Source organism: Elephantulus edwardii, unplaced genomic scaffold, assembly GCF_000299155.1.
Source record: "Elephantulus edwardii isolate Elephantulus edwardi_28Jun2011 unplaced genomic scaffold, EleEdw1.0 scaffold00041, whole genome shotgun sequence".
Taxonomy (NCBI): domain Eukaryota; kingdom Metazoa; phylum Chordata; class Mammalia; order Macroscelidea; family Macroscelididae; genus Elephantulus; species Elephantulus edwardii.
In genome coordinates this window covers 1,412,877-1,436,888 of record NW_006399791.1, presented here as the reverse complement: position 1 = coordinate 1,436,888, position 24,012 = coordinate 1,412,877, and the positions used below count along the sequence as shown (strand labels likewise).

The 24,012-nt window shown below is 41.7% G+C and overlaps 1 protein-coding gene across 1 annotated transcript in view; it reads left to right on the top strand.

Annotated features, from left to right (window-relative positions):
* Positions 1 to 24,012, top strand: part of TMC3 (transmembrane channel-like 3) — a 52,355-nt gene that overhangs the window by 5,653 nt on the left and 22,690 nt on the right. Inside the window, exons 3-11 of the mRNA XM_006885122.1 lie at positions 384 to 459; positions 4,815 to 4,896; positions 8,107 to 8,213; positions 10,806 to 10,904; positions 10,987 to 11,129; positions 14,714 to 14,861; positions 15,542 to 15,585; positions 19,669 to 19,816; positions 21,316 to 21,425. Of these exons, the coding sequence (XP_006885184.1) occupies positions 384 to 459; positions 4,815 to 4,896; positions 8,107 to 8,213; positions 10,806 to 10,904; positions 10,987 to 11,129; positions 14,714 to 14,861; positions 15,542 to 15,585; positions 19,669 to 19,816; positions 21,316 to 21,425 (957 nt within the window). The remainder of the gene's footprint in view (positions 1 to 383; positions 460 to 4,814; positions 4,897 to 8,106; positions 8,214 to 10,805; positions 10,905 to 10,986; positions 11,130 to 14,713; positions 14,862 to 15,541; positions 15,586 to 19,668; positions 19,817 to 21,315; positions 21,426 to 24,012) is intronic.

Genomic DNA, 24,012 nt, shown 5'->3' with positions numbered 1-24,012 from the left:
AGTTCACTCAGCATAATGTTCTCCAGTCCCTCCCAAGTTAGGTAATAATTTACAAAATCATTGCTCCTGTGTGCTGCATAGTATTCCATTGTGTGAATGTACCATAATTTCTCTTGCCTATATTTTTGGTTCTGCTGAGGTGGAAGCCAGTGCGTTGACAAGGTTATTTTCTGAGTTTATTCAGACTCATAGGGTGATTCTATAGAACAGAACTGCCCCACAGGATTTCCAAGGCTGTACATCTTTACAGAAGCAGATGCCACGTCTTTCTCCTGCTGAGCGGTTAGAACCACGGATCTTTTAGTTAGTAGGACAATGTTTAATCTACTGTACAACCAAGTTTTTTTCTTTAAATCAGACAACACATTTTTTTCTTCTTCCAGACGAGCAAAGGAGGTTGTACTGAAGTTTGAAGGACGGCTGACCAGAACTCGAGGTTACCAAGCAGCAGGTGCAGAGGTGAGGTGCCCCCACCCTTGCCTGTGGCCACCTCAGTAGGAAACTGTACTTGTTCACACTGTCAGCCTCGGAATCATTCACAGCTATAGAGAAGCTGCCATGTCTGAACTTCTCTAAGCTTGGATTGTGTTCCCAGATGCTCTTGCTTGAGCCACTGAATCACTCTGGCAAGATACAATTTAGCAGAAATGGAATTTCTACTCTTAGGAGAAAAATCCAGCATTTTTTTTCCTAACTTCACCCTGTTGTCATTATTGTTGTTATGTGACTCATAACGACCCTATGTACTACAGCCCTAATCCCTGCTTTATCCAGTGCCAATCTTATTGTCTCTGACACACCTACTGTCATTGCCCTAGTCACTAAATCAATCCATCTCATCCAGGGTCTTTCTCTCCTGCGCTCTCCCTCCACCCTCCCCAGCCTGACATCCCATCCTAAGGACTAGTTCCTCCCTGCAGTATGTCCAAAGTATGTCAGATGAAGCTTCAGAATCCTTGCCTCCAAGGAGCAACCTGGTTTCTGTCTCTCCAGGATGAACCTGTTCATTTTTTTAGCAGTCCATGGTATATTCAATACTTTTCTCCAAAATCATAGCTCAAAGGCATCTATTCTCCTTCTATCATCCCTAGTCATTGTCCAACTCTCTGAGGCATAGCAAGTAATTTAAAAGACCATGGTCTGTATCAAGCACACCTTAGTTTCTAGACTGGCATTGTTGCTGTTCAGTACTTAGGAGAGCTCTTTGACAGCAGACTTTCTCAGTGCAATACGTCTTTTAATTTCCTGGTTGCTGGTGCCAGGAATGTTGATTGTAGAGCCAAGAAAACTAAAGCTGTTTACAATCTTAATCTCTTCACCATCGATCATGATGCAGCCAGTAGGCCCAGTAGTGAGAATATTTGTTTTCTTGATATTGAGTTTCAATCCATATTGAAGGCTGCAGTGCTTGAGCTTCCGTGGTTTAGGTCCTCCTCAGTCTCAGCAAGTAGGGTTGTGTCATCTGCATAGCACCGATTGTCTTCCTCCAAACCTGATGCCACACTTCTCCTCATAGAGCCCAGCCTCCCAGATAATATGTTCTGTATATAGATTGAAAAGGTATGGTGATAGGACACATCCCTCACATACACCTTTCCCAATTTTGAATAATACAGTGTTTCCTTGCTCTGTTCTGATGACTGCCTCCTGGTCCAAGTATAGGTTTTGCATAAGCACAATCAAGTGTTCTGGGATTCCATTCTTCTCAGAGTCAGCCTGTGATTATAAGGGTTGTATCACATAAAATGAGAAAATTAGAGGCATTAGTGCTCATTCTATAACATATCTTGTTCCTTGATATTTTTCCTATGCAGTTACTTAAAATAAAATTTTAGTATGTTGTTGTTGTTGTTATGTGCCGTCAAGTCATTTGTGATTCATAGCGACCCTATGTACAATAGCACTAAACTCTGCTCTGTCCTGTGCCAATTGCACTGTCTCCGACACACCCATCCTGATTACCCCAGTCACCGAATCAATCCACCTCATAGAGGGCCTTCCTCTCCTGCGCTGTCCCTCCACCCTCCCAAGCATGATGTCCCTCTCCAAGGACCAGCCCCTCCTTACAATATGTCCAAAGTATGTTAGACGGAGCCTCAGAATCCTTGCTTCCAAGGAGCCACCCGGTTTAACCCTTTCCAGGATGAATCTGTTTGTTTCCCTAGCAGTCCATGGTACCCTCAGTACTCTTCTCCAGCACCACAGCTCAAAGGCATCAATTCTCCTTCTATCCTCCTTAGTCACGGTCCAACTCTCTGATGCATAACATGTGATTGTAAAGACCATGCCTGTATCGGATACACCTTAGTCTCCAGAGAGACACCATTGCTCTTCAGTACTTTGGAGAGGTCCCTAACAGCAGACTTTCCCATGGCAATGCGCCTTTTAATTTCCTGGCTACTGGTGCCAAGAGTGTTGACTGTGGAGCCAAGCAAACTAAAGCTGTGTACAATCTCAATCTCTTCACCATCCATCCTGATGCTGCCAATTGGCCCAGTGGTGAAAATCTTCTTCTTGACATTGAGCCTCAATCCATATTGGAGGCTGCAATCCTTGACCCTCTGAAACAAGTGCTTCAGGTCCTCCTCAGTTTCAGCAAGCAGGGTTGTGTCATCTGCATAATGCAGATTGTTGATGAATCTTCCACCAATCCTGACACCACACTTCTCCTCATAGAGGCCAGCCTCCCAGATAATCTGTTCTGCATATAGGTTGAAAAGGTATGGAGGCAGGACACATCCCTGGCGTAAGCCCTTCCCAATTCTGCACCATGCAGTGTTTCCTTGCTCCATTCTGACGACTGCCTCTTGGTCCAAGTATATAGGTTTTGCATTAGCATGATTAAGTGTTCTGGGATTCCCATTTTCTCAGAGTCAGCCACAGTTTGTTATGATCTACACAGTCAAATGCCTTTGCATAATCAATGACACACAGATATACATTCCTCTGGTATTCCCTACTTTCAGCTAAGATCCATCTAACATTAGCTACAATATCCATAGCACCACGACCCCTTCTAAACAAAGCCTGGACTTTTTGGCATTTTTCTGCTGATGTGCTGTTCTAGTCATTTTTGGATTATCTTCAGTAGAATCTTGCTTGCATGTGAAATCAACGATATTGTTCTATAGTTTCCACACTCTGTTGGGTCACTCTTCTTAGGAATGGGAACAAATATAGATCTCTTCCAGTCAGCTGGCCAAGTGGCTGTTCTCCAGATTTCTTGGCACAACTTGGTGAGCACATCCAGGGAAGCATCTGTTAGCTGAAATATGTCAATTGGTATACCATCTATTCCTGGGGACTTATTTTTTGCCATTTCCTTCAAAGCAGCCTGAACTTCTTCCTTCATCACCACAGGCTCTTGCTCATATGTTGTTTCATGAAATTCTTCTGTGTCTGCCAATTCCTTTTGATACAGTGACTTAGTATATTCTTTACATCTTTTAGTATACATTAAAAATATCTTTTTTATAAAGACTTTAGGATAATTTTCAAAATTTCTTTTAAAAATTATAAAAAATATATGAACCCTACTCTCCCAACATGGTATTATTTTTTAAAAAATTCTCAAATGTCAAACTTCACATAAAGATATAATTTTACATTGTGGAAGTGTGCAAGCATTGGTGTCTTGCTCTTTTTTTTTTAAATTAACAAACATTTGGTTATGTTGCTATATGATAGCCTATGATATAATGAATATTAACTCAGTAAGTCTTTTACCTGTTAGTGTTTAATTTGCTTTCAATATTTCGTTATTATTGCTAGCATCACAAAAGTTTGCTGACATTCAGACTTTTAAAAATCTTTGCTTGGGATAATGTTGTAACTGTGATCACTTTAACTAGAACATGACCTGTTCTTTTTGGACTCTTGATAAATGCTAATACATCCCTTTCCAAGTCTTTATGATTTTATTTTCATCCATAATGAAAGAGTTACAACCCCTTTAATATCTTCACCAGTGGTGGATACTACATTGTAGAAAAATTTGTTATTGCAACAGATAAAATTAAATGGAGGCATTCATTCCTTTAGATTCTCTGAAACCAAAATTATCTTAACGAAGTTCTTAGTAAGATCTGGTCCTAAATTTTAAATGGTTGTCAAATTTTAAAATGAATTCCCAGATCCCACAGGGTTCTGCTTTGACATTCTTTTCACCTTCAGAGACTCTTCCTGAAAAGTCTGACCCGGTTTTTGACAAAAATCCCCAGGCTTCCTTATACCTATCATACCATGATGGAGTTTATGGAATAAATATATAAAACAAAATTGCCTTGTTTTAGTCTCTCTACTTGTTTTCTCCAAATAAATTATTAGATGCTATCAGAAAATGTATGAATGAGTATAAAATTCTTCTCAGGGTTCAGACAGCCTGTAATAAGCTATATATGACAATCAAAATATATTGAGAATAAAAAATAAAACCCAGTCTTAAACTTTCTCGGGAAAATGGCCTGGCAATCTACTTGCAGAAAAATGAACTACTGAAACCCTCGAGTGCACAGATTTTCTCTGATAACATGAGTCATGACAGGTCAGAGTTGAATCAACCACAGCTGGTGTTTTCCTAACAGAAATGTCAGGAAGGGGACACAAAAAAATAAAGCCCATGGATCAGAGAGTCACAGCAGATGGTCACTTACCATGTGAGAAGCACAGCAAAGACCACGGGGCTGCGTTGGTTCTTAGACTCTTTAAGGTCCTATGGAGCCATAACTAGGGGCCTACGGCTAGGAGCCCCACACCCAGCAGTCATTTCTGCATCATCAATGTGAAGCTCTCTAACCCCATCTTCTCGTTCCTAGCTCTGGAGGAAGCTTGCTCGTCTCGCCTGTAACTTCGTGGTCATCTTCATCCCCTGGGAAATGAGGATAAAGAAAATCGAGAGTGAGTGTTTGTACTGGAGGAATGAAAGAAAACAAGTAGTTAATCAGCACTGACATAGGAAGAGACTGAGATCGTGTATGAGTACAGGAGTATGAAATATTAAAGAAACACATAGAAGGAAACATTCCTGGACTGTTAGCAGGCAGGAGAGGGGATCAAGAGGGGAGCAAAAATCAGGAAATAGATAATAAATCCAAAGCTCATCATCAAGGTTGAACTGTTTTAGAGCTGACCTTCTGGTGGGTTTTCAAAGGCTATGAAAAGGCATGTATTAAGATGGGTGAATGGAAAGGCGTTATTTAATAAAAGATGATCAGCAGAATATCACTAAAGAAATAGAAGGTGCAGTAGAAGCACAAGAATTACTGCAAACACTCTTGTATACACAGTCCTGCTGTATTAGCTTAATGAACATTTATCAGTAAACACATATAGGCAGTCAAGATAAACATAGGGATCCAGGAAAGGGACTGTACTCGTGACCACGCCCACGTGTGAGGGATGATATTTCTACATCTCTGTAAGTACATGCTATAAATCTATTCTTATGCACCATAGAGCCTACAGGGGACAACATTGCACAAATAGCTTATTGGTAACAAGATGAAGAGACTGTAGCATTTCCTCTCTGTACACCTTGGTAGTTGAAGGAAAACACTTGTATGTTATCTGCTAGGCTCTGCATGACACAAATGACATAAAAAAACACAGTGTCTGGCCCCACCACCCCTCATGACAGAGCCAGCCTCAGTGTGGGTCTTTCCATATTTCACTGTGACCCATCTGTCCTCTCCTTTCCTCATTCATTCATTCATTCTGCATAACTCATTACAAACCCTCAAGAATTAAGGATCAAGTGAAAAAACAATAGAGATAAGAGGTGGGAAACTAAAAGCAAAACACAAAACACAAAACTGATGCTTATACCAAATAGGGCAAGTGTGCCAGTGTCTGTTAGGGACAGCCCCGTCCCCACGTGGAGTCGGCCAAGCAGCAGCAATAAGCATTAGGCGAGTGGGTGAAAGGGCTGTTTAGGCGAGTGGGTGAAAGGGCTGTTTGGCCTCAGAGGTCCTCAGTCCACTTTTGTGGCTTTCCAGGTTTTTGACGAGGCTGCAAAAGTTCCATCCATAAAAGAAAGTCAAGAATGTAAATAAACAGAAACATAGGCCTCCAAGCGTGGAGTTAAAGGGAGCTGATGAATGTGAAACCACCCACAGGATGCGTTCATCTGGTTTTTGTGCTTTTGTCATTTGAAGGAACTTTTTGTTACTTTCACTCTGTGAACAACTTATTTAACGGTCTGTATAAGTGAACCCAAACTGTTAAATATGTATTTAGTTTGTTCTACTTAGTCAATAAAAAGGCCTATATTCCAAAAAAAAAAACAAACCAAAAACACAAAACTGTGCATTTTAAAATATACAAGTGTAGACATTTAGAAAATAGGTCTCATAAATGAAGTAAATCACGTTCAGTCATGTTTATACACACACACACATACCCACTCATTGCTGTCAAGTTGGAACCAACTCCTAGCTGACTTTCCAGTGGGTTTTCAGGGGCTATAAACTTCACAGGAGGGGATTGCACATCCAATCTTCCAACATCAGAGCAGTTGGTAGATTCCAAACATCTGCCTTTGGGTTGTCAGTGTAACTCCCTATCCATAGTAATAAATTATCAATTAATGTGAAGTAAAAAAACAACAACAACAACAACAACAACAACAACAACAACAACAATGCAGCACTGGGTCACAGAATATAGAGCTTCGCACCTTTCTATTTATTATGACAAGCTAAAATTGGGATAGAAATCTAATGTTGTTGTTATTTGGTGCCGCTGAGGGAGAACCGACTCCTAGCTGATCTCCAGGGGGTTTTCAGAGGCTGTGAATCACCCAGGTGGAGACTGCCCATCTTTCTTTCTTTCTTGTAGCAGCTGGGGGACTCCTGCTCACCTTTGGCTTGTCAGCACAACTGGGCCATCAGAGCTCCCTTAAAATGTAGTAGATGTTGGTTTTAAAAGATTCCAAAGAAAACAAACTTCTTGCCTGCTCCCTTATTTTCTCTTTAATACATAAACATTTGTATATTTTATCTTAAAATAAAACAGTGCACTCTAGTTTTAAATAATTTTAGAATTCTACAAAAGTAGCGAAGAATGTTCCCATATATCGTATTCTTCTTTTTCTACAACTTCAATATCTAGTGATTGTTTTATATCTTGAAAAAAAAGTAAAAGGTCCTTTTGAATTCTCAAAACTATGGGGATGAGAAAAGAAACCAGATTCTTCCAAAGATGACAGCACTTCTTAAGTTCCATTAAATTTAAATTTTACAAAGCATTTTACGATAAGTAGATAATTAAGGAAATTATTATCAAATGGTGGTTTAGCAATTGAGGAACCCTGGTGTTGAAATCAGGTAAGCACACCTGCTAACTGAAAGGTTGGTAGTTCAACCCGCACAGCTTCTCCAAGGGAGAGACAGACCAGGGGACCTGTTTCCATAAAATTATAGCTAAGAAAAGCCTGCAAAGCAGTTTGACTCTGCAACATGCTATCAGTATTAATCAAAATCAACTTGCCGACATCTGGTAACAACAAGATTAGAAAACTAGGAATTTTGTTCCTTCTGCAACTGTTCCTATAACTGATAGGTAGTAATAAATATCTTTATCTAAGTTATCATGTCCTATGGCCACCCTGACTGGTATGGTACATTAAGGACATTCTTAACCTATACCTTATTTTGGTTTTTTAAAATTGTGATTTTAATGAAAGTTTACAGAAAGGTTGGCTTTTCATTCATTGTTGCATACTTTCTTCCCCCGAACTCCCTTTCTCCTCCCCAGTCCACTTTGCAATGTACTTCTTATTCCAGACTGTTATCATGCATATAATGTTTAATCATATATTCCTTTTAGACAGTTCTTACCCTCACCTGTTCCAATGTAGTGTTCATTATCTGCTGAGTAAAATATATCATTAATTATATGCTGAGTAAAATATATAATTCATTATATGCTGAGTGAAATATTTCAGTCACAAAAGGATAAATACTGCAAAACACTGCTACTGACATGGGGCATTGGGGTGAGAGTCGGAAAAGAGTAGATACCTTATGAATAAGAGACAAAGGTCCGTGTTGCATTAAGAACTTGTGATAATTTTGCAGGAATGATTCTCATTATCTTGTCTTCCTTCAGGTCATTTTGGGTCTGGTGTGGCCTCTTACTTCATATTCTTGAGGTGGTTGTTTGGAATTAACATTGTACTCACCATAATGACAGGTGCTTTTATTGTCATTCCAGAGGTAAGTTTTGTTTCAGGATGAGGGTTGGGTGAAGGTATAGAGGGGAAATGTCCTGCTTATTTAAAAAAAACTCTACTTCCCCAAACCCTTTGCTATGATTCTGACTCCATGGCAATGAGGAAGGAGCTCATTCAAAAGAGGGGGTTTTGAGAGGAATAGTATACAACAACCACTCTTGCTATCCTTGTGGGGAGAACAATGAATATTGTGGAAGAATTCAAATTCAAACCCACTCCCAGTGAGTCAAATCCAATGCAAAGAGCAGAGTTTTGCATGTTGTTGTTGTTATGTGCCGTTGAGTTGCTTGTGACTCATATTGACCCTATGTACAACGGCTCTAAATTCTGCTCTGTCCTGTGCCAATCTCACTGTCTCGGACACACTCATCCCGATTGCTCCAGTCATCGAATCAATCCACCTCTCAGAGGGCCTTCCCCTCTTATGCCTGCCCTCCACCCTCCCAAGCATGATGTCTTTCTCCAAGGACCGGTCTCTCCTTATAACATGACCAAAGTAAGTCAGACGAAGTCTCAGAATCCTTGCCTCCAAGGAGCCACCCGGTTTAACCCTCTCCAGGATGAATCTGTTTGTTTTCTTAGCAGTCCATGGTACATTCAAGACTCTTCTCCAACACCACAGCTTAAAAGCATCAATTCTCCTTCTGTCCTCCCTGGTCATTGTCCAGCTCTCTGATGCATAACAAGTGATTGCAAAGAGTTTTGCATAGGGCTTGCAAAACTATGGTATCTCTATAGCAGCAGACTGTTCCAACTTTCTCCCATAGGGCAGGTGATAGGCTCAAACTGCTGACTTTTTGATTGGCCACTGGATACATTAGTCATATCACCAGAGCTCCAGTAACTTTTAAACAGGGTTGGCAAACCTTCTTCTGTAGAGAAAAAGAAAGCAAAACAACCAGTGTACATTGAGTTAAACCTGACTCAGAGCCACCTTACAGGGAGATTTTTCCAAGGCTGTATAATCTGTGTCAACACAGACTGCCTCATCTTTCCCTCACAGAACAGCTGTTGGGTTTAACCGTGACCTGGTTAGCTGTCTAGTGCTGTCACAGCTACACCACTCAAGCTCTTTTGCTGTGAAACAGATAATATGTATATTTTGGTCTGTGTCAGCCTAGTATCTGTCTTAACAACTCAACTGTACCATCCCACGTGACAGCGTAGATCAGCCCTCAGAGGATTTCCTAGGCTGTATCTTTACTAGCGCAGATCACCAGGTGTTTTATCCAGAGTAGCTGCTGGATGGGTTTGAAAAAGTAGCTGTGTTGTTTTTGTTAGGTGTTATCAAGTTGAGTATTGACTCATAGCGATCCAGTGACCAATAGATCTGCACTCTGTCCTAGCCTATCCTCATCATCCTTAACACGTTTGAGTTCATTGACAAAGCTATTTTATCAACCCATCGAATCGAGGGCCTTCCTCTCCTCCACTGACCTTTCCAAGCATAATATCCCTTTCCAAGGAACAGCCTCTCCTAACAACGTGTCCAAACCATTATGTAAATGCATGAGTATGACTCTGTTCACCATATTTATGCACATATTGTTGTTGTTATGTCCCATCAAATTGAACCAACTCACAGTTGACCCTCCACTGAATTTTCATAGGCAGGAAATCAAACAAGAGGAGATTGCCCCTCTTCCTCCTGCAGAAGTGCCAGTGGAATTGAACTGCCTTCGGGTTGACAGCACAACTCTGTCACTCGCTGTGAGAGTTCCATTTTACAGACTTAGGAATTAGAATTTTATACAATCCTTGTACAGTTTTTACATAGATATGTTCATGTGCTTTATCCTTCTTTTGATTTTCTTTTATCCCTCAACCATTTAAAAATGTCAAAACTGTTCTTAGCTCTCAGGTCACATAAAAAAGAAGTAATGGGCGGTACTTGGTGTTTGAGATCTAGTTTATCAAACTTATGTCAAAATAAAAGCATTTCACCACTAAGCTTCATCTTTACAAAATTAATAAGGTCATTCTCATGTCACATAACCCATCTATTCCCTATGCCATACAACCCAACCATTCCCCATGCCATACAGCCCATCTAATTCTCCATGCCAAGTAACCCACCCATTCCCCATGCCATATAACCCACCCATTCCCCATGCTATACAACCCGTCCAAACCAGCCAGGCCAGCAGACTTGGAGCAGGAGGCCCATGTGGATAAACTCCTTCCATTTGTCACCATCTGGCCCTGGATCCTAAGGATTCAAGCCTGCCTCTCGGCTCTGTTGTACCCCACTCTCTAGAACAAGCTAACAATGAGAGGAGGATGGAAATCCACCAGTCTCCAAACCAGTGCCCCCATTTCACTCTCACTGGGCATGTTAGTGAATAAGAAAGCTAAATAATAAACATAACCTCATACAGAGCTCCCATAGTATCTTCCCCAAACAAAGTCTAACCCCCACTAGGACTAATTTCCCACCAAGGAGAATCAAGCAGAAATCCACCCCTGGTGACCTCTCATGTGGGGTTCCTTCTCGGGCACATAAAGATCAACTGTCCTTTTCCTGCTGGTTCTCTTCCACTCAGAGGACCACCCGGCATCCTTTTCTCTCTCACAGTTGATTGCCGGCCAGCCTTTTGGAAGCACTGCCAGCAAGACTATCCCCAAGGAGCATGTGGCATCAGCCCAAGACCTGGACACCGTCTGGTCCCTGGGGGTGAGCTTGATGACACTCGGTCCCCCTGTGGGAGGGAGCAGTGAATGGGCCACAGGAATGACTCCAGGTGCTCTCTCCGCAGGGCTACCTCCAGTACTCAGTGCTCTTCTACGGCTATTACGGCAGGGAGAGGCGGATCGGGAGGGCTGGCTACCGGCTGCCCTTGGCCTACTTCCTGGTCGGGATGGCAGTGTTTGCTTACAGCTTTATCATTCTTCTAAAAAAGTACGACCACTCACCTCCTCAAATATGTGCCAGGATACAATATATGACCTCATTTCATCTTGTCAATAAGCCTCTAGAGTTAAGGCATAGATGTACCCATTTTATGGATGAGGAAATGAAGGCTAAAAGAGGTATAGTCATTTGGGATGGATTTTTTTAAAACGGAAATTTATAGACCATATTGATTTTTTTACACAATTATTCATAGACTTTTTGTTTTATAACATTAATTACCATTGATTACTATAGCTAATTTATTACAATGTCTATTCAGCCCCTGAGGTATATTAATTTTGACCAGCACTGGTTTGAACACTTAGTGTTTTGAGCCAGATCTTGTGCTGAATTTGGACAAAGAAGAATCATACAAACTCACCAATTAATTAGATTCCAGATAATATAGTAGCTGCACTAACAACAACAACAACAAAACCCCAAAACCCACTGCTATCTATTTGATTCCAACTCAAACTGACCCTTCATTGGGTTTCTGAAGCTGTAAATTTGTTATGGGAGGAGACTTCTCATCTCTCTCCCAGAGCAGCAAGGGGGTTCAAACCATTGACCAGCATATGACACACTATGCCACCAGGGCTTTTTGGAAATTGTATTCATAGTCACATCAGTAATACAATCTAGGTGACCAGAGGGTTTGGAAAACATTGCCAATGTCTTTTGGCTATATGCTCGCCTGTAATCTGACTTCTGGGTTAGTCTGCAGAGACTTCTCCAAATTATTGAGGAGTAATGATGTCAGTTTGAGGACTAAGGTGTGCCTGATTCAGACCATGGTCTTTTTCAATCATCTGTTGTGCATCTGAGAATAATGAATAATGAGCGCAATAAATAAGGAAGGACAGCAGAAGAAAACTTGATTCCTTTGAGCTGTGATGTTGGAGAATATTGAATAGCCCATGGACTGCCAAGAGAACAGATATTCTTTGGAGAGGATGAAGCCAGATTGCTCCTTGGAAGCAAGGATGGTGAAGCTTTGTCTCACATGTTGCTAGAACAGACTATTCCTTGGAGAAGGACATCATGCTTGGAAAAGTGGAGGGTTGGCACAGGAGGGAAGACCCTCAACCAGATGGATTGACACAGTGACTGTAGCAATGGGCTCTAGTATTATCAGAAGTGTGAGGATGACCCAAGACAGGACAGGGTTCACATCTGTTGGTTATAGGGTCTCTATGAATCGTACTCGACTCCATGGGACCTAATAATAATAACAACAATAATCTGACTTCAGTTCCAAAAAGTCAGATCTGTCTTATCTTGTGCTGCGTATCACTTAACAGTTTCACCACAGAGAGGAAGCTCAAGACAGCGAACAACCATGTTTGCTATGTGGTAGGAAGCCTGTAGCATCTTTGCCATGAGGCCTCCGCTAACTCTGCCTGTCTGGGCCTTACCTGCAAACTAGTTAGGTTCACTTAGAAAAGCCCTCATGTCTTCCTAGCTTAGTGCTTCCTGCCTCCAGGTAGCCAGTTGCTGCCAGGTCAATTCCAAGTCATGATGACTTGAGGAGCACGAGTAGAACTGTGTCCTGAAGGGTTTCCAGTGCTTGGATTTTTCTGAAGTGGGTCACAAAGTCTTTCTTCTGTCACCTCCATATGGACATCAAACAACAACCTTTCCGATAACAGCCAATTGCATCAATTATTTGTATAGCCCAGAATTTATGACACTTCTAAGTAGGATGGTCAGTGAAAGATGAAAAATCCCCCAATGAGATGGACTGACAGTTACTGTAGCAATGGGCTCAAGTGTGTCAGAGATAATGAGGATGGCACAGGATAAGACAGGGTTCAGATCTGTTGTTCATAGGGTCACAGTAGTGGTAAGAAACTGTACTGCAATCCCAAAGGCACGTGGTTCAAATCCACCAGTTTCTGTATGGGAAAAAGATGGGCAATATTGTGTGCGATTAACTGCCTCTGAAAAGTGGCTGGAGAGTCAGCTATCAGTCAGTTCTGACTCAACAGTATATAATGACATGAATAGAAGTAGACTCAGTGGCACCTAACAACAACAACGAGGAGGAAATGCAAAGGACCTCTTTAAATCTGCTGCAAAGGACCTCTTTAATGTACTAATGAGGAGGGATTCACTTCAAGGACACACTTCGTGTCTGATTCATGTCATAGTTTCACTTATTTCATATACATGTGAAAGTTGAACAATGAATATGAAGATCAGAGATTGACTTGTGAGTCTGGTAAAGACTATTGAATATTTTATTAATTGCCAAAAGAACAAGTAAATCTGTCTTGGAAGAAGTGAAATAAGAAAGCTCCTTAAAAACAAAGATGGTGAGACTTCATCTTACATACTTTGAGCATGTGATTGGGAAGGGCCAAAACCTGAAGTAAATAAGACATTCTTCTTGGAAAAAGAGAGTTCTCCAAAAAGAGGAAGAATTCAATGTGAAGACTGACACTGTGACTGAAACACAAGCTTAAGCAGCAAATGTGATGACGGCCCAGGACAGGACTGGACAGGATTTTTTTTTTCTGTTCTTTGTAGGGTCACTATGAATAAAAGTCAATCAGATCTCACTTAACAACACCAGCAATAGAGGCTAGATGAGCGCAGCCTGTCAGAGAAGTGATGGATCCTCAGGAACACCCAGGCCCCACCCTTGGACTCACCAGGCACTTCTAACTTTTGCTTCTCATTTCCATTCATCACACTGTCCCTTGAGACACTTCAGCAAAGCACAGACAGAAGAGCTTGGGATTTAAACATTAAAACACGTTGTGGAGATGCACAGTGACTTGCGGGCCCTCATTTCATGCCAAGATTCTCACATGAGCTTCTGAATGCCTGGAGATGCCACCTGGAACCACATGGCAAGGGAAGGCAAATAGAGCAACAAGTAAGGATGGAGAGGAGGTGATTCAACAAGGAAACGGTCCAAGGAACAGGGAGATGAAGAGATGAAGAAACTCCTGCTTTAAGATATCTAAAAGGGTGTCACCTCAGAGAGAGATTCAGTCAGCTCTGTGTGGTCTCAAAGGGCACAGTTACCACTGGTGTCCAAGAGCTCCAGGCAGACCGGTTCAGCTTCATGGACAGAATTGTTTTTAAATTCCAGCTTTGCAATAATGGACTGGGCTGACCTCTAGACGTGCACACCCTCACACATATCCCTCTCCAGTGATTTATTTATTGGTCATCCCTGAGATAAAACTGCTTATCCAATGGACTCACACAATCCTGAGTGGCTGCAGCTTTCACGCTGTTCAAAAGCATTGGGCAGGAGACAGCAGGGGCTGAAATTCAGCCTCAGGCTAGCAACTGCGTCTACCCAAAATGACCACCATTTCTTTCATCCCACCCACCTATCAAATTGTGGGACCCTAATTGTGAGCTCCTCCCATTCACACTTGTCTGCACCCCCACCCCATCCTCATACTACAATAATGGTTTTATATAGTATTTGTCCTTACGGGACTGAGTTAGTTCACTCAGCATGGAGACCACCTTTTTTTAATTCACAATCTGCATGTGTCAGCCACAGCCCCACAGAGTGAACGCCTGGTCCTGTTCTTGCCTGACCCCTTCTGCGTTCTCTTTTGCAGGATGGCAAAGAACTCCCGCATGAGCCTTGCCAGTGCTTCCAATGAGAACTATACTTTCTGCTGGCGCGTGTTTTGTGCCTGGGATTACCTCATTGGAAACCCAGAGGCTGCTGAGAGCAAAACAGCAGCCATTGTGAACAGCATCAGGGTGGGTGAGCCAGCCTGCTCAGGCTGCCTGAGGAAGAGCCCTTCGGTCTACCAGGGGCTGCACGGGGAACTGTGACCCTCTGAGATGGGACAGATGAGAGAGGGAAAGAGGAGAAAAGGAAAAAGATGAGAGCATGATGGGTAGTTCCCTTCAAAACTCTCTTTCCTGGGCATTGTCCATATTTTCTGTCTATTGGAATTTTGGTCTTTTTACCCCTTAGTATATATAATTGCTAATCATTTTAAGAAAATTGGGTTTTTCTTGGTGATGGGAATTTCAAGTACTGCCACTTGCCCAGTTTGCTATTTATCTTTTGATTGGCATATAGAGCATTTTTCTATACTGAATTTTTAATTTTTTTGCATTCTATTGGTGTCATACTTTAAAAGATTTTCCTCTTCTTGAGTGAATTATCCAATGCTTCAGATCAGCTTTATATTCCCGCTATTTGGAGGCACTGGAATTCTACATACCCCGTGGATATTCCCTCTTCCCAATCTCCAATTTTCATCCTCTGTTACTGATTATTAGCTAAGGGATTTATTTAAATAGAATCTTTCAGTATAAAACATTAGATATTGAACCTATGATTAAAAGACAGGATATAAAAATTTATAACAGCTTTTAATGATTTGTGGTTTAAGCTAATCTCTTAATACTATGTTTTTCTTTTCTTAAAGGAGGCTATCCTGGAAGAACAGGAAAAGAAGAAAAACAAAAACCTGTATGTATTAATGTGTCCCATGCTGAATGCATTGATAAGCTTTGTTACAACTTGGCCCCAAAATTACCAGAAAATATATATCTTATTTGCATACATTTTTCAGAGAGCTCTTCTTTCTTTTTTTTTTAATTATCAGACAGCTTTTCTTTCTTCATGTCCCCCCTTCTATCAATATGCTATCTGACAACTCTATACAATTTTCTTAGCAGTATTTCAGAGCGGTTTTATTCTGAAAGAAGGATGAAAGGTCTGACAGTAACTAGTTTCCTATTTTTCACACAGATAATCAAAGAGGTATTTTGGTCTATCTTAGTTTGCCAAATTAAGCAAATATAGGAATACTTTTGAGACTGATATTATTTAGAAACCAAACTCTGGGGTTATGGAAAACAAAATCACCCAATTCTTATTCACAGGAAGTCTTTCAGGTCACCTCTTAGGTTTGAGGTTTTCTTGTTAAGGTTTTGACACCGATCCTGGTGAGGTTCTTCCAGTCAGGACCCGGTGGGACCTGAAGAACATTCTCAGGAAGAACAATTGCCCTTCAGGCAGACATGACTATTCCTCTGACATGTTTTGCTGGCTCTTGTCTCTCACTGTTAGTTTATGTGATACAGAAAAAGTTACAGGAAAGAACATAGGGACATAGGGAGCTAGCACTTAACCACTGTGAGATAAAATTAACCATTGTGAGGCTGAGAGAGAACAGGGGCCTTGATGGAAAAAGCTCTCAGAGAGAGTTAGAGCACAGGGATCCCAGCTCTCCCTTTGTCATCGACTATGCATGGCTGAATATTTGAAAGCACGGAAGAAATGAAGCAGTCTGCTCCTCAAAAGATTTACAGCCTCAGAAACCTAGTGAGGTAGTTCTTTTCTCCCCTGTTTGGTCCCTATAATCCAGAATTGAGTTGATGGTTGCGTCAGTGGTAGGTGTATCTCTTACCTGGCCTTTATTGACCTTTATGTCTTCTCCTGTGAAGTAAAATAATGGGATCCCATTGATACTTCTCGGAGGTTTCTTCACATCTTCCTGGTCACCTCTTTTCCAGCCACTGCTGCTAGGCGGGACTGGTGGCTTCCTTGAGCTGCACACATGTATGCTAGCTGCTCCCTTTTCTGGTTGTCCCACTGCTCCTCTGAGCCTGCAGCGTGAACTGCCCACAAGACACAAGACAATGTGCCCCAGACAACCCATGGAGCTGCCATGATCCAGCAGGAAGCAAAAATTGATAAGAAGTGTGTCCTTCCTTCATCCCTACAGAGAGTGCTGGGGTGTATCTTAACCACACTGGAAGGTCTGCTTCTGGCTGCAGCCAGGTCCACCAAGAGGCCTGGCTTTCCCACCTCCCTACTTCACTCCCCAGGACTTCACAGCAAACAAGCTTTTGCCTCAGGCTCTGTTTTCAGGGAAACTTGAAGCTAAGTCAGACTCCAAAGATGATAGAAGTTGCCTTACAAGCAGGCCCAGTGAGAGTCAGACAGTGACTTTTCACCCAGGGTTAGGAAAAGTAGATGTCTTGATATTATTACAGCATAAATATGGTTGTACTTTCAGGGAGCATGTTACAAGAAGGAAAAAATGCCTGTTGCATGCATTCCAACTCACAGTAATCTTGTGGACAAAGTAGAACTGCTCTAGTGTGGTAATCTCGCATGACAGGAGCTCTGAAGCTGTGAATCTTTAGGAAGGCAGATGCCTTATTTTTGTTTCACAGAACAGCCAGCTCATAGTTGCAAACACTGACAGCTAAATGCTTTCACCACTGTGCTACCATGTCTTTTTGTGGTTGTGTACCATCAAGTCAGAACCTATTGTTTGCAGACTCTCTAGCAGATTTTCAGAGACTGTAAATTGCATGGGAGATTATATTTTTCTCCTGAGGAGCGGCTCGTTGATTTGAACCACCTGCCTTTTGGATTGGTAGCATAGCAACTCTCTTAACCCACTATGCCATCACAGAAAATGCATATGTAAATGCCAACTCAGCCTTTGCTTCAAGATCCCACTTGGAACATGGGAAGTGAGGGAAAGTGAGGAAAGCAATGAGGTTCATCCTGTAATATCACACAGGCTCTCCTCTGTTTAGACTTAGTTTTAAAACCACACCCACAGCTCTGGGGTTAATTCTGATTCAAAGTGACCCTCCGTAAATTTTTGAGGCTGTAAATCTTCATGGTAGAAGATTGCTCATCTTTCTCCTCAAAGAGCTGCTGGTGGGTTCCAACCACCAGAGAGACCACCCTTCAGTTAACAGCACAACTCACTAAGGGCTACACTACCAGAGCTCTTTCTCTGGAATTGGAATAATCTCACAGCTGACCCTCCTCACAGCTGACCCGCCAGCTCGTTTTCAGGAGGCCGTACATTTCCTGGAAGGAGATTGCCCATCTTTCTCCTGTAAAGCTGCGGTGGATTCGATCACCACTGAGGCACTGTTTCTGGTTAGCGGCACAACTGCCTGTGAGTTGTGCTACTAGAGCTCTATATTACATCAGTGGTTCTAAAAAGCTGATCCATGAGACTTTCCATCTTTCTCCCACAAAGCATCCAGTGGAATCAAATCACCCACCCTTAGCAGGGCAACCTGCTACACACTATGTCTCCAGGGCATTTAATTTACTCGCCAATCTAGCAGAGATTTAGGAAGTGTCTTTATGTGCTAGACATAGGGAGCCTCGATAGCACAGTGTGTTGAGCTTCAGGTTGTTGAATGAGAAGTCATCTGTTTGAATCCACCATCCACTTGACAGGATAGTGGGAAGTCTCTGCACTTAAATATTGACAGCCTCAGGAACCTGTCAGAGGGACGCTGTTTGTTGGGATTGACTCAAAGGCAGTGGGTTTGTTTATTCCCTTTTGCTTTGCTTATGTAGTAAGCCTGTTTGAAGAATTGAGGATTCACCAGTGAAAAAGATGGAGAAGTTTGAAAGTTTAAAGTGGTTGGTATATATGACCTTTAAGTTAGAACCTCAACATGCTATAAACATCATCACCAGATCCACCAAGCACTCTGAGGGAAAAAGATGGGCAATCTCCTCCCTTAATGATTTGCAGCCTCGGAAACCAGAGGAGGGTCTTGCCACCAGACAGAATTAATTAGAAGGCAGTGGTTTGGATTTGCTTTGCTCTGTGGGAGAAGGCTTGGAAATCTCTTCCTGTACGATTAACTGCCTCTGAAAACCCTCAGGAGTGTCAGCTATGGGCTCCTTCAACAGCATACAACAACAACAGTGTGGAACATTCACCAGCGCTACATCCAGTGAGAAGCAGAATTACTGCTCTATTCCAATTTGTTTCTCCTTCTTCCTTTCCCCTCTCCCTTTGTTGAACGCATTTGTTTTAATCCCTGTAACTTTTGTGTGTAGACCACAAGACTCTAATTTAGACTCTAACTTAGGTTACATAGCTAAAATTGAAGCCCAAATCCTCAGAATCTGAAAGCAGTGATGGTTGCCAGATTGTTTGCTTGGTTTTTTCCAAAGCCTCACCAATGGTGGTAGATTGATTTACAATGCATAGCTGACCACTTAGGAAGTGAGAGATCCCAGGAAGGGGAGGATATTGTTCTGTCATTCTGATTGATGTGTTATGGACCTCAAGTTTTATCAGTCACATCCTTCAATTCATGACCCATAATTATCATCAGTGATACTATCATTGTTATAATTTTTTATTTTCTCCCATAAAGCCACATGCCCACTTCCATTCTCCACCCCTCCCCATGTTAGTCAGCAATACTAGTATAATTAATGTAGATACCCTTTCTGTCTGTCTTCCAAATGGATATCTAGATGTGTAGAAACCAAAGCCAAACCCAAAGCTGTCAGATTGACTCAGTGTGACCATCTTTCTCCCCGGAACCACCTGGTAGACTCAAACTGCGAACCTTTCCATCAGCCGCACAATACACCATGTCACTACAACTCCTTAAGTATATGCATAGTCATGAGAATGATGGGGGTTTTTTTATTAAGGAGAGACAATGGTTCTTCAGGTAGGGAATCTACTTGGCAGTAAATGTGTTTCTAACTTCAACCCACTTGGTCTGCACACCTGGTCCTCCTACCTGCCTCTCCCTCCAGAGCAGTGACCATCTGTCTGAGGATCATTGCCAACATCTTGGTTCTTCTCTCTCTTGCTGGGAGCATCTATCTTATCTACTTTGTGGTGGACCGGTCCCAGAAGCTGGAGCAGTCCAAGAAAGAGCTGACACTTTGGGAAAAGAATGAGGTACCCACTGCATGTTATATGTTTGTCTCCCAGGAAGAGGCACAATGTGGCCTAGCCATCTGTGTCCTGAAGGTTTCTTAAGTTGGTTAGCTAGAAATATCTCTAAGAAAAAAGATTTAGTCCTCTCTTCCTAGAGCTTGGACCACAAGGGATTCAGACCAAAATGGCAGCACCATACCTTGGTGAAGTGCTTTTACCCAGCTCAACAGGGAAAGAGCTGGATTAAAAAGAAACAACCTATAAGCATTCTCATCCTTCCTTTTGACATTTGCTTACTGTAGTTTGCAATTTGAACTTGATGCTTCTTCAGCAACATGGTTTTAGAAACTACTTTTCATAAACAAATGTGCCATTTTCCACACCTACACTGCATTCCATCGTGTGTTATCAAGGTTGACCATTTGCCAACCATTGGACACTTGGGTGACTTTCCATATTTATAGATAACAAATTGTGCCTATTAAACCAGCTCTACACAAGTAATCTGTTTCTAGTTTTCTCATTTATGAATAGCCCCATAAATAGAAAACTACCAAGTATAGGTTATGAATAATTTGAGAATTCTTAATATGTATTCCAAAACTGCTGTCCTTAACGGTTCATCTGATATACCTTTAAAGAAATAAAATGTAAAAATACCACAAACACCATCTCTTAGATGATCTCTATGAAGTTGGTGCCTCACCCATATGGTAGCCATCATCTTCCAAAATGTGTGGTATTTTAAAACCTAAGATTATCAAAGGTTATTAAATCCCTTCTCTCATTTCTCCTTTTATTTTATGGCAATTAAATGCGTTTATATAAATGCATGCTTGTGTGTTTACAATCAGATAGGTAGTTAATTTATTGTTTAAGATACACTCAGAATTTATTTCCTATTTTTGGTTTCAATCTCTTATTTCCGAGCTAAAATTCCAGATCTTATTTATCACAAGTACAAACAACAACCGCCAGACACAATCCACTGGACAATTAATCTCCTGTACACATAAAGCATATTAAATTACCACTCAGCCTTCCCGTTTCTATTTGTAATAGTTGCAGTTACTTCCACCTTCCTTCTGTATAGGCTGGAGGAAGTAGAAATAGAATTAAAAGATAATTGGGCAAAGTGGGAGAAATGCTAGCAAATTTAAAGAGCATGTATGTGTGTCTTCAGATTCAGAGCAGTTCCTGAAAGGAACAAATCAATGATAAAGTGTGCATGCCCTTTGGTAAAGAGTTAATCAGTAGGGATTTACGTTGCTGCTACTTTTGTGTGCCATCAAGTCAGAACTGAAGCACAGTTGACCCTCCAGCAGGTTTTCAGAGGCAGTTAATTGCACAGTTGATCTCCAACAGAGCCACTGGTGGATTTGAACCACTCTTCTTTGGGGTTGCAGCGCAGTTTATTACCCACTGACGAAGTATTAGCTAAGAGACCAACTGTTAGGTACGTGAGCTTGGTCTGCGGGACCCAGGTGAGCCTAAGTGTCTGGCACGTGTTCTCTTGACAGGTGAGCGTGGTGGTCTCCCTCGTCACCATGTTAGCACCATCAGCCTTTGACCTCATCGCCGCCTTGGAGATGTACCACCCACGAACCACACTGCGCTTTCAGCTAGCAAGGTACTGTCACCTTGCTGAACGTGACCATATTGTGTCACACCCACTGCCCATCCACAGTGGTCACTCAGGAGGTAGGGTACTTTATCTATGAATGCAGCTCAATCAAGGAGAGGTATACAAGGAAAGAAAGAAGGCAGAGAGAGGGAGAGGGCAGAGGGAGCTAGGACTAGAGGATGAGGTCAGGAGGAATGGGTTCAAAGGTAGTGAAGAGAGCAAGCAAAGTGAACAAAGAGGGGCAGGAAGGAGAGAAGAGGAGGAGGGAAAGTGGGTAAGACATAAGGGGACGAGAGGAAGGTGAGAAAGAAGGCACAGCAAGAATAGAGGAGAAAGGAGGGAAGAAAAAGACAAGAAGACTACCATCAAATAAATAGACTAAAACATAATAAAGAGAGCAAGCCGAAAAGCAGGAGATGGAGCAAGAGGAAGGTAAATAGGAGGAGAAGGAAGAAGAGGAGGGGAAAGGGGAGAAAAGATAGAAGACGGGTGAAGGGGTACAAAAAGAATAAGGGAAAGGAGATGCAGGAAAAGCAGATGAACAAGCAAAAACCTAAAAAGACAGTAGTCAGCGTGCCCTGCCTTTCTCAGGGATGAGCTCCCACAATGGTGGGACGAGAGGTGGAGAAAAGGGAACGTGTTTCTCCAGACATGAGAGGAACACTTAATCCTTTGATAATGAGACCCAAATGGGCAGGCTTAAAGTACACTTTAAAAAAAAAATATATTGATTAACATACAAAATTTGTATACATTTTATGTAATTCATATGCAGTGTGCTTCACACATACTCTCATTCCAATTTTTTTTCAAACAGTATCACTCATATACATTGTGTTTTATGAAATTAATTACCACTGGTCTATGCCTGCTATTATCCCATCTTTTCAGGTCCTCACTGGATCTTTCCTAGTTCTTTCACACACATACTACTCCCCGCCTACCAAACTCTGTTATCCTTATGATTTCCTCCCCTCCCCAACCTCTGCCAGTGTGACACTCCTTTCCTCTTTTAGACTTTTATACACATCTTACTAGTTATATTTCTATTTTTTACAATCATGGTCTTATATAGTATTCATCCTTTTGAGACTTAGTTCAATCAGGGTAATACTCTCTAGACTCTCATATGTTGCACAGTATTTTACAAAATTGTTATTCCTTAATGCTGCATAGTATTCCATTGTGTGAATGTACCATCATTTCCTAATCCATTTATTTATTGATGGACACTTGAGGCTGTTTCCATTTTCTTGCTGTTGTGAATAATGCTGCTATGAACATAGGTGTACAAATTTCCATTTGTGTTTCACTTCTGTTTTCCTCGGGGTATAGTCCTAGCAGTAGAATAGCTCGGTCATATGGGATTTCTATAGTCAGATTTTTGAGGAAATGCCAAACTGCCTTCCAGAGTGGTAGTACCATTTTACAATCCCATCAGCAATGTTTGAGAGTTCTGCTCTCTCCACATCCTCTTCAATATTTATTACTTGCTATCCTGTTAAACTTTGCTACTGCTACTGGTGTGAAATGGTATTTCATTGTGGTTTTTATTTGCATCTCTCTGACTTCCAGTAATTTTGAGCTAATTTCCAGTAATTTTAAATTTACTTCCAGTAATTTTTTTTCGTGTATCTGAATGGTCCTGCCAAAACTGGACTTCTACATACAGAAAGCTGAAGTAGGATCCTCATCTCACACTATACATAAAAATCAACTCAGGTGGATCAGAGATCTCGGGGTAACACCCAAAACCATAAAGATCATAAGACACAAAATGAGACCTTTCTAAAGAGCACAGAATGAGACACTGACACAGGGTCATGTATGCCTCTCGGAAAGGGCCAGAAGGAATGAGAACAGCACAGCCCCTCACTGCCCCAGAGCAGGAAGCAGATGAAGAGCCCGTAGCCAAGCCCCAGGCTGCCTCTAGAACCACACCAACAGCAAGAGGTTCTTCTACTCATTGCTGACTCATAGTTATGGTACCAACAATGGGGTGTATTAGGGAAGAAGGTTGGAGTGTGAGGGAGCAAAGAATATCACCCATTGCAAACCCAAGTTTTAGCCAAGCAATCCTGAAGCACAATTCCTCAATTCATGCATGCTCTGTTTCAGTTCAGTAGTCAAATCCAAAACTTTGAGCAAGGTTTGCCTCAGAGCAGTTATAAGCCAGCTTTTCCTTTAAACATCCAGTAAGAACAGCCAAATCTTTAACTGTGGCAAGCACAAATGCAAGAATCCTCAGGTCACATCTTGCCACTATTTGTCCACAACAATGTCTCTCCATAGTCTCTCCACCACCTGGGTCTTCCTCTCATCAGGGTCTCACTTGCCTCAAGTCTTACTGCCCAGTTTGAGAAGCACTCTTTCACTAGTCCCACAGCTGCTGGTGATTTGCAAGAGTAGGCCAATTTGCAAGAACATGTGTCAACAGTTAAGGTAGCTGAAAAGACAACTAACTAATGGCAAAAAAAAAAGGAGCCAATTTTTAGGCTAACACCACAGGACCAAACTTGGAAGCTCTAGCTTATAGTATAAATAAGCTTACAAGTATAACCTAAAATGTACAATGAGGAGAAGACAAAATTGA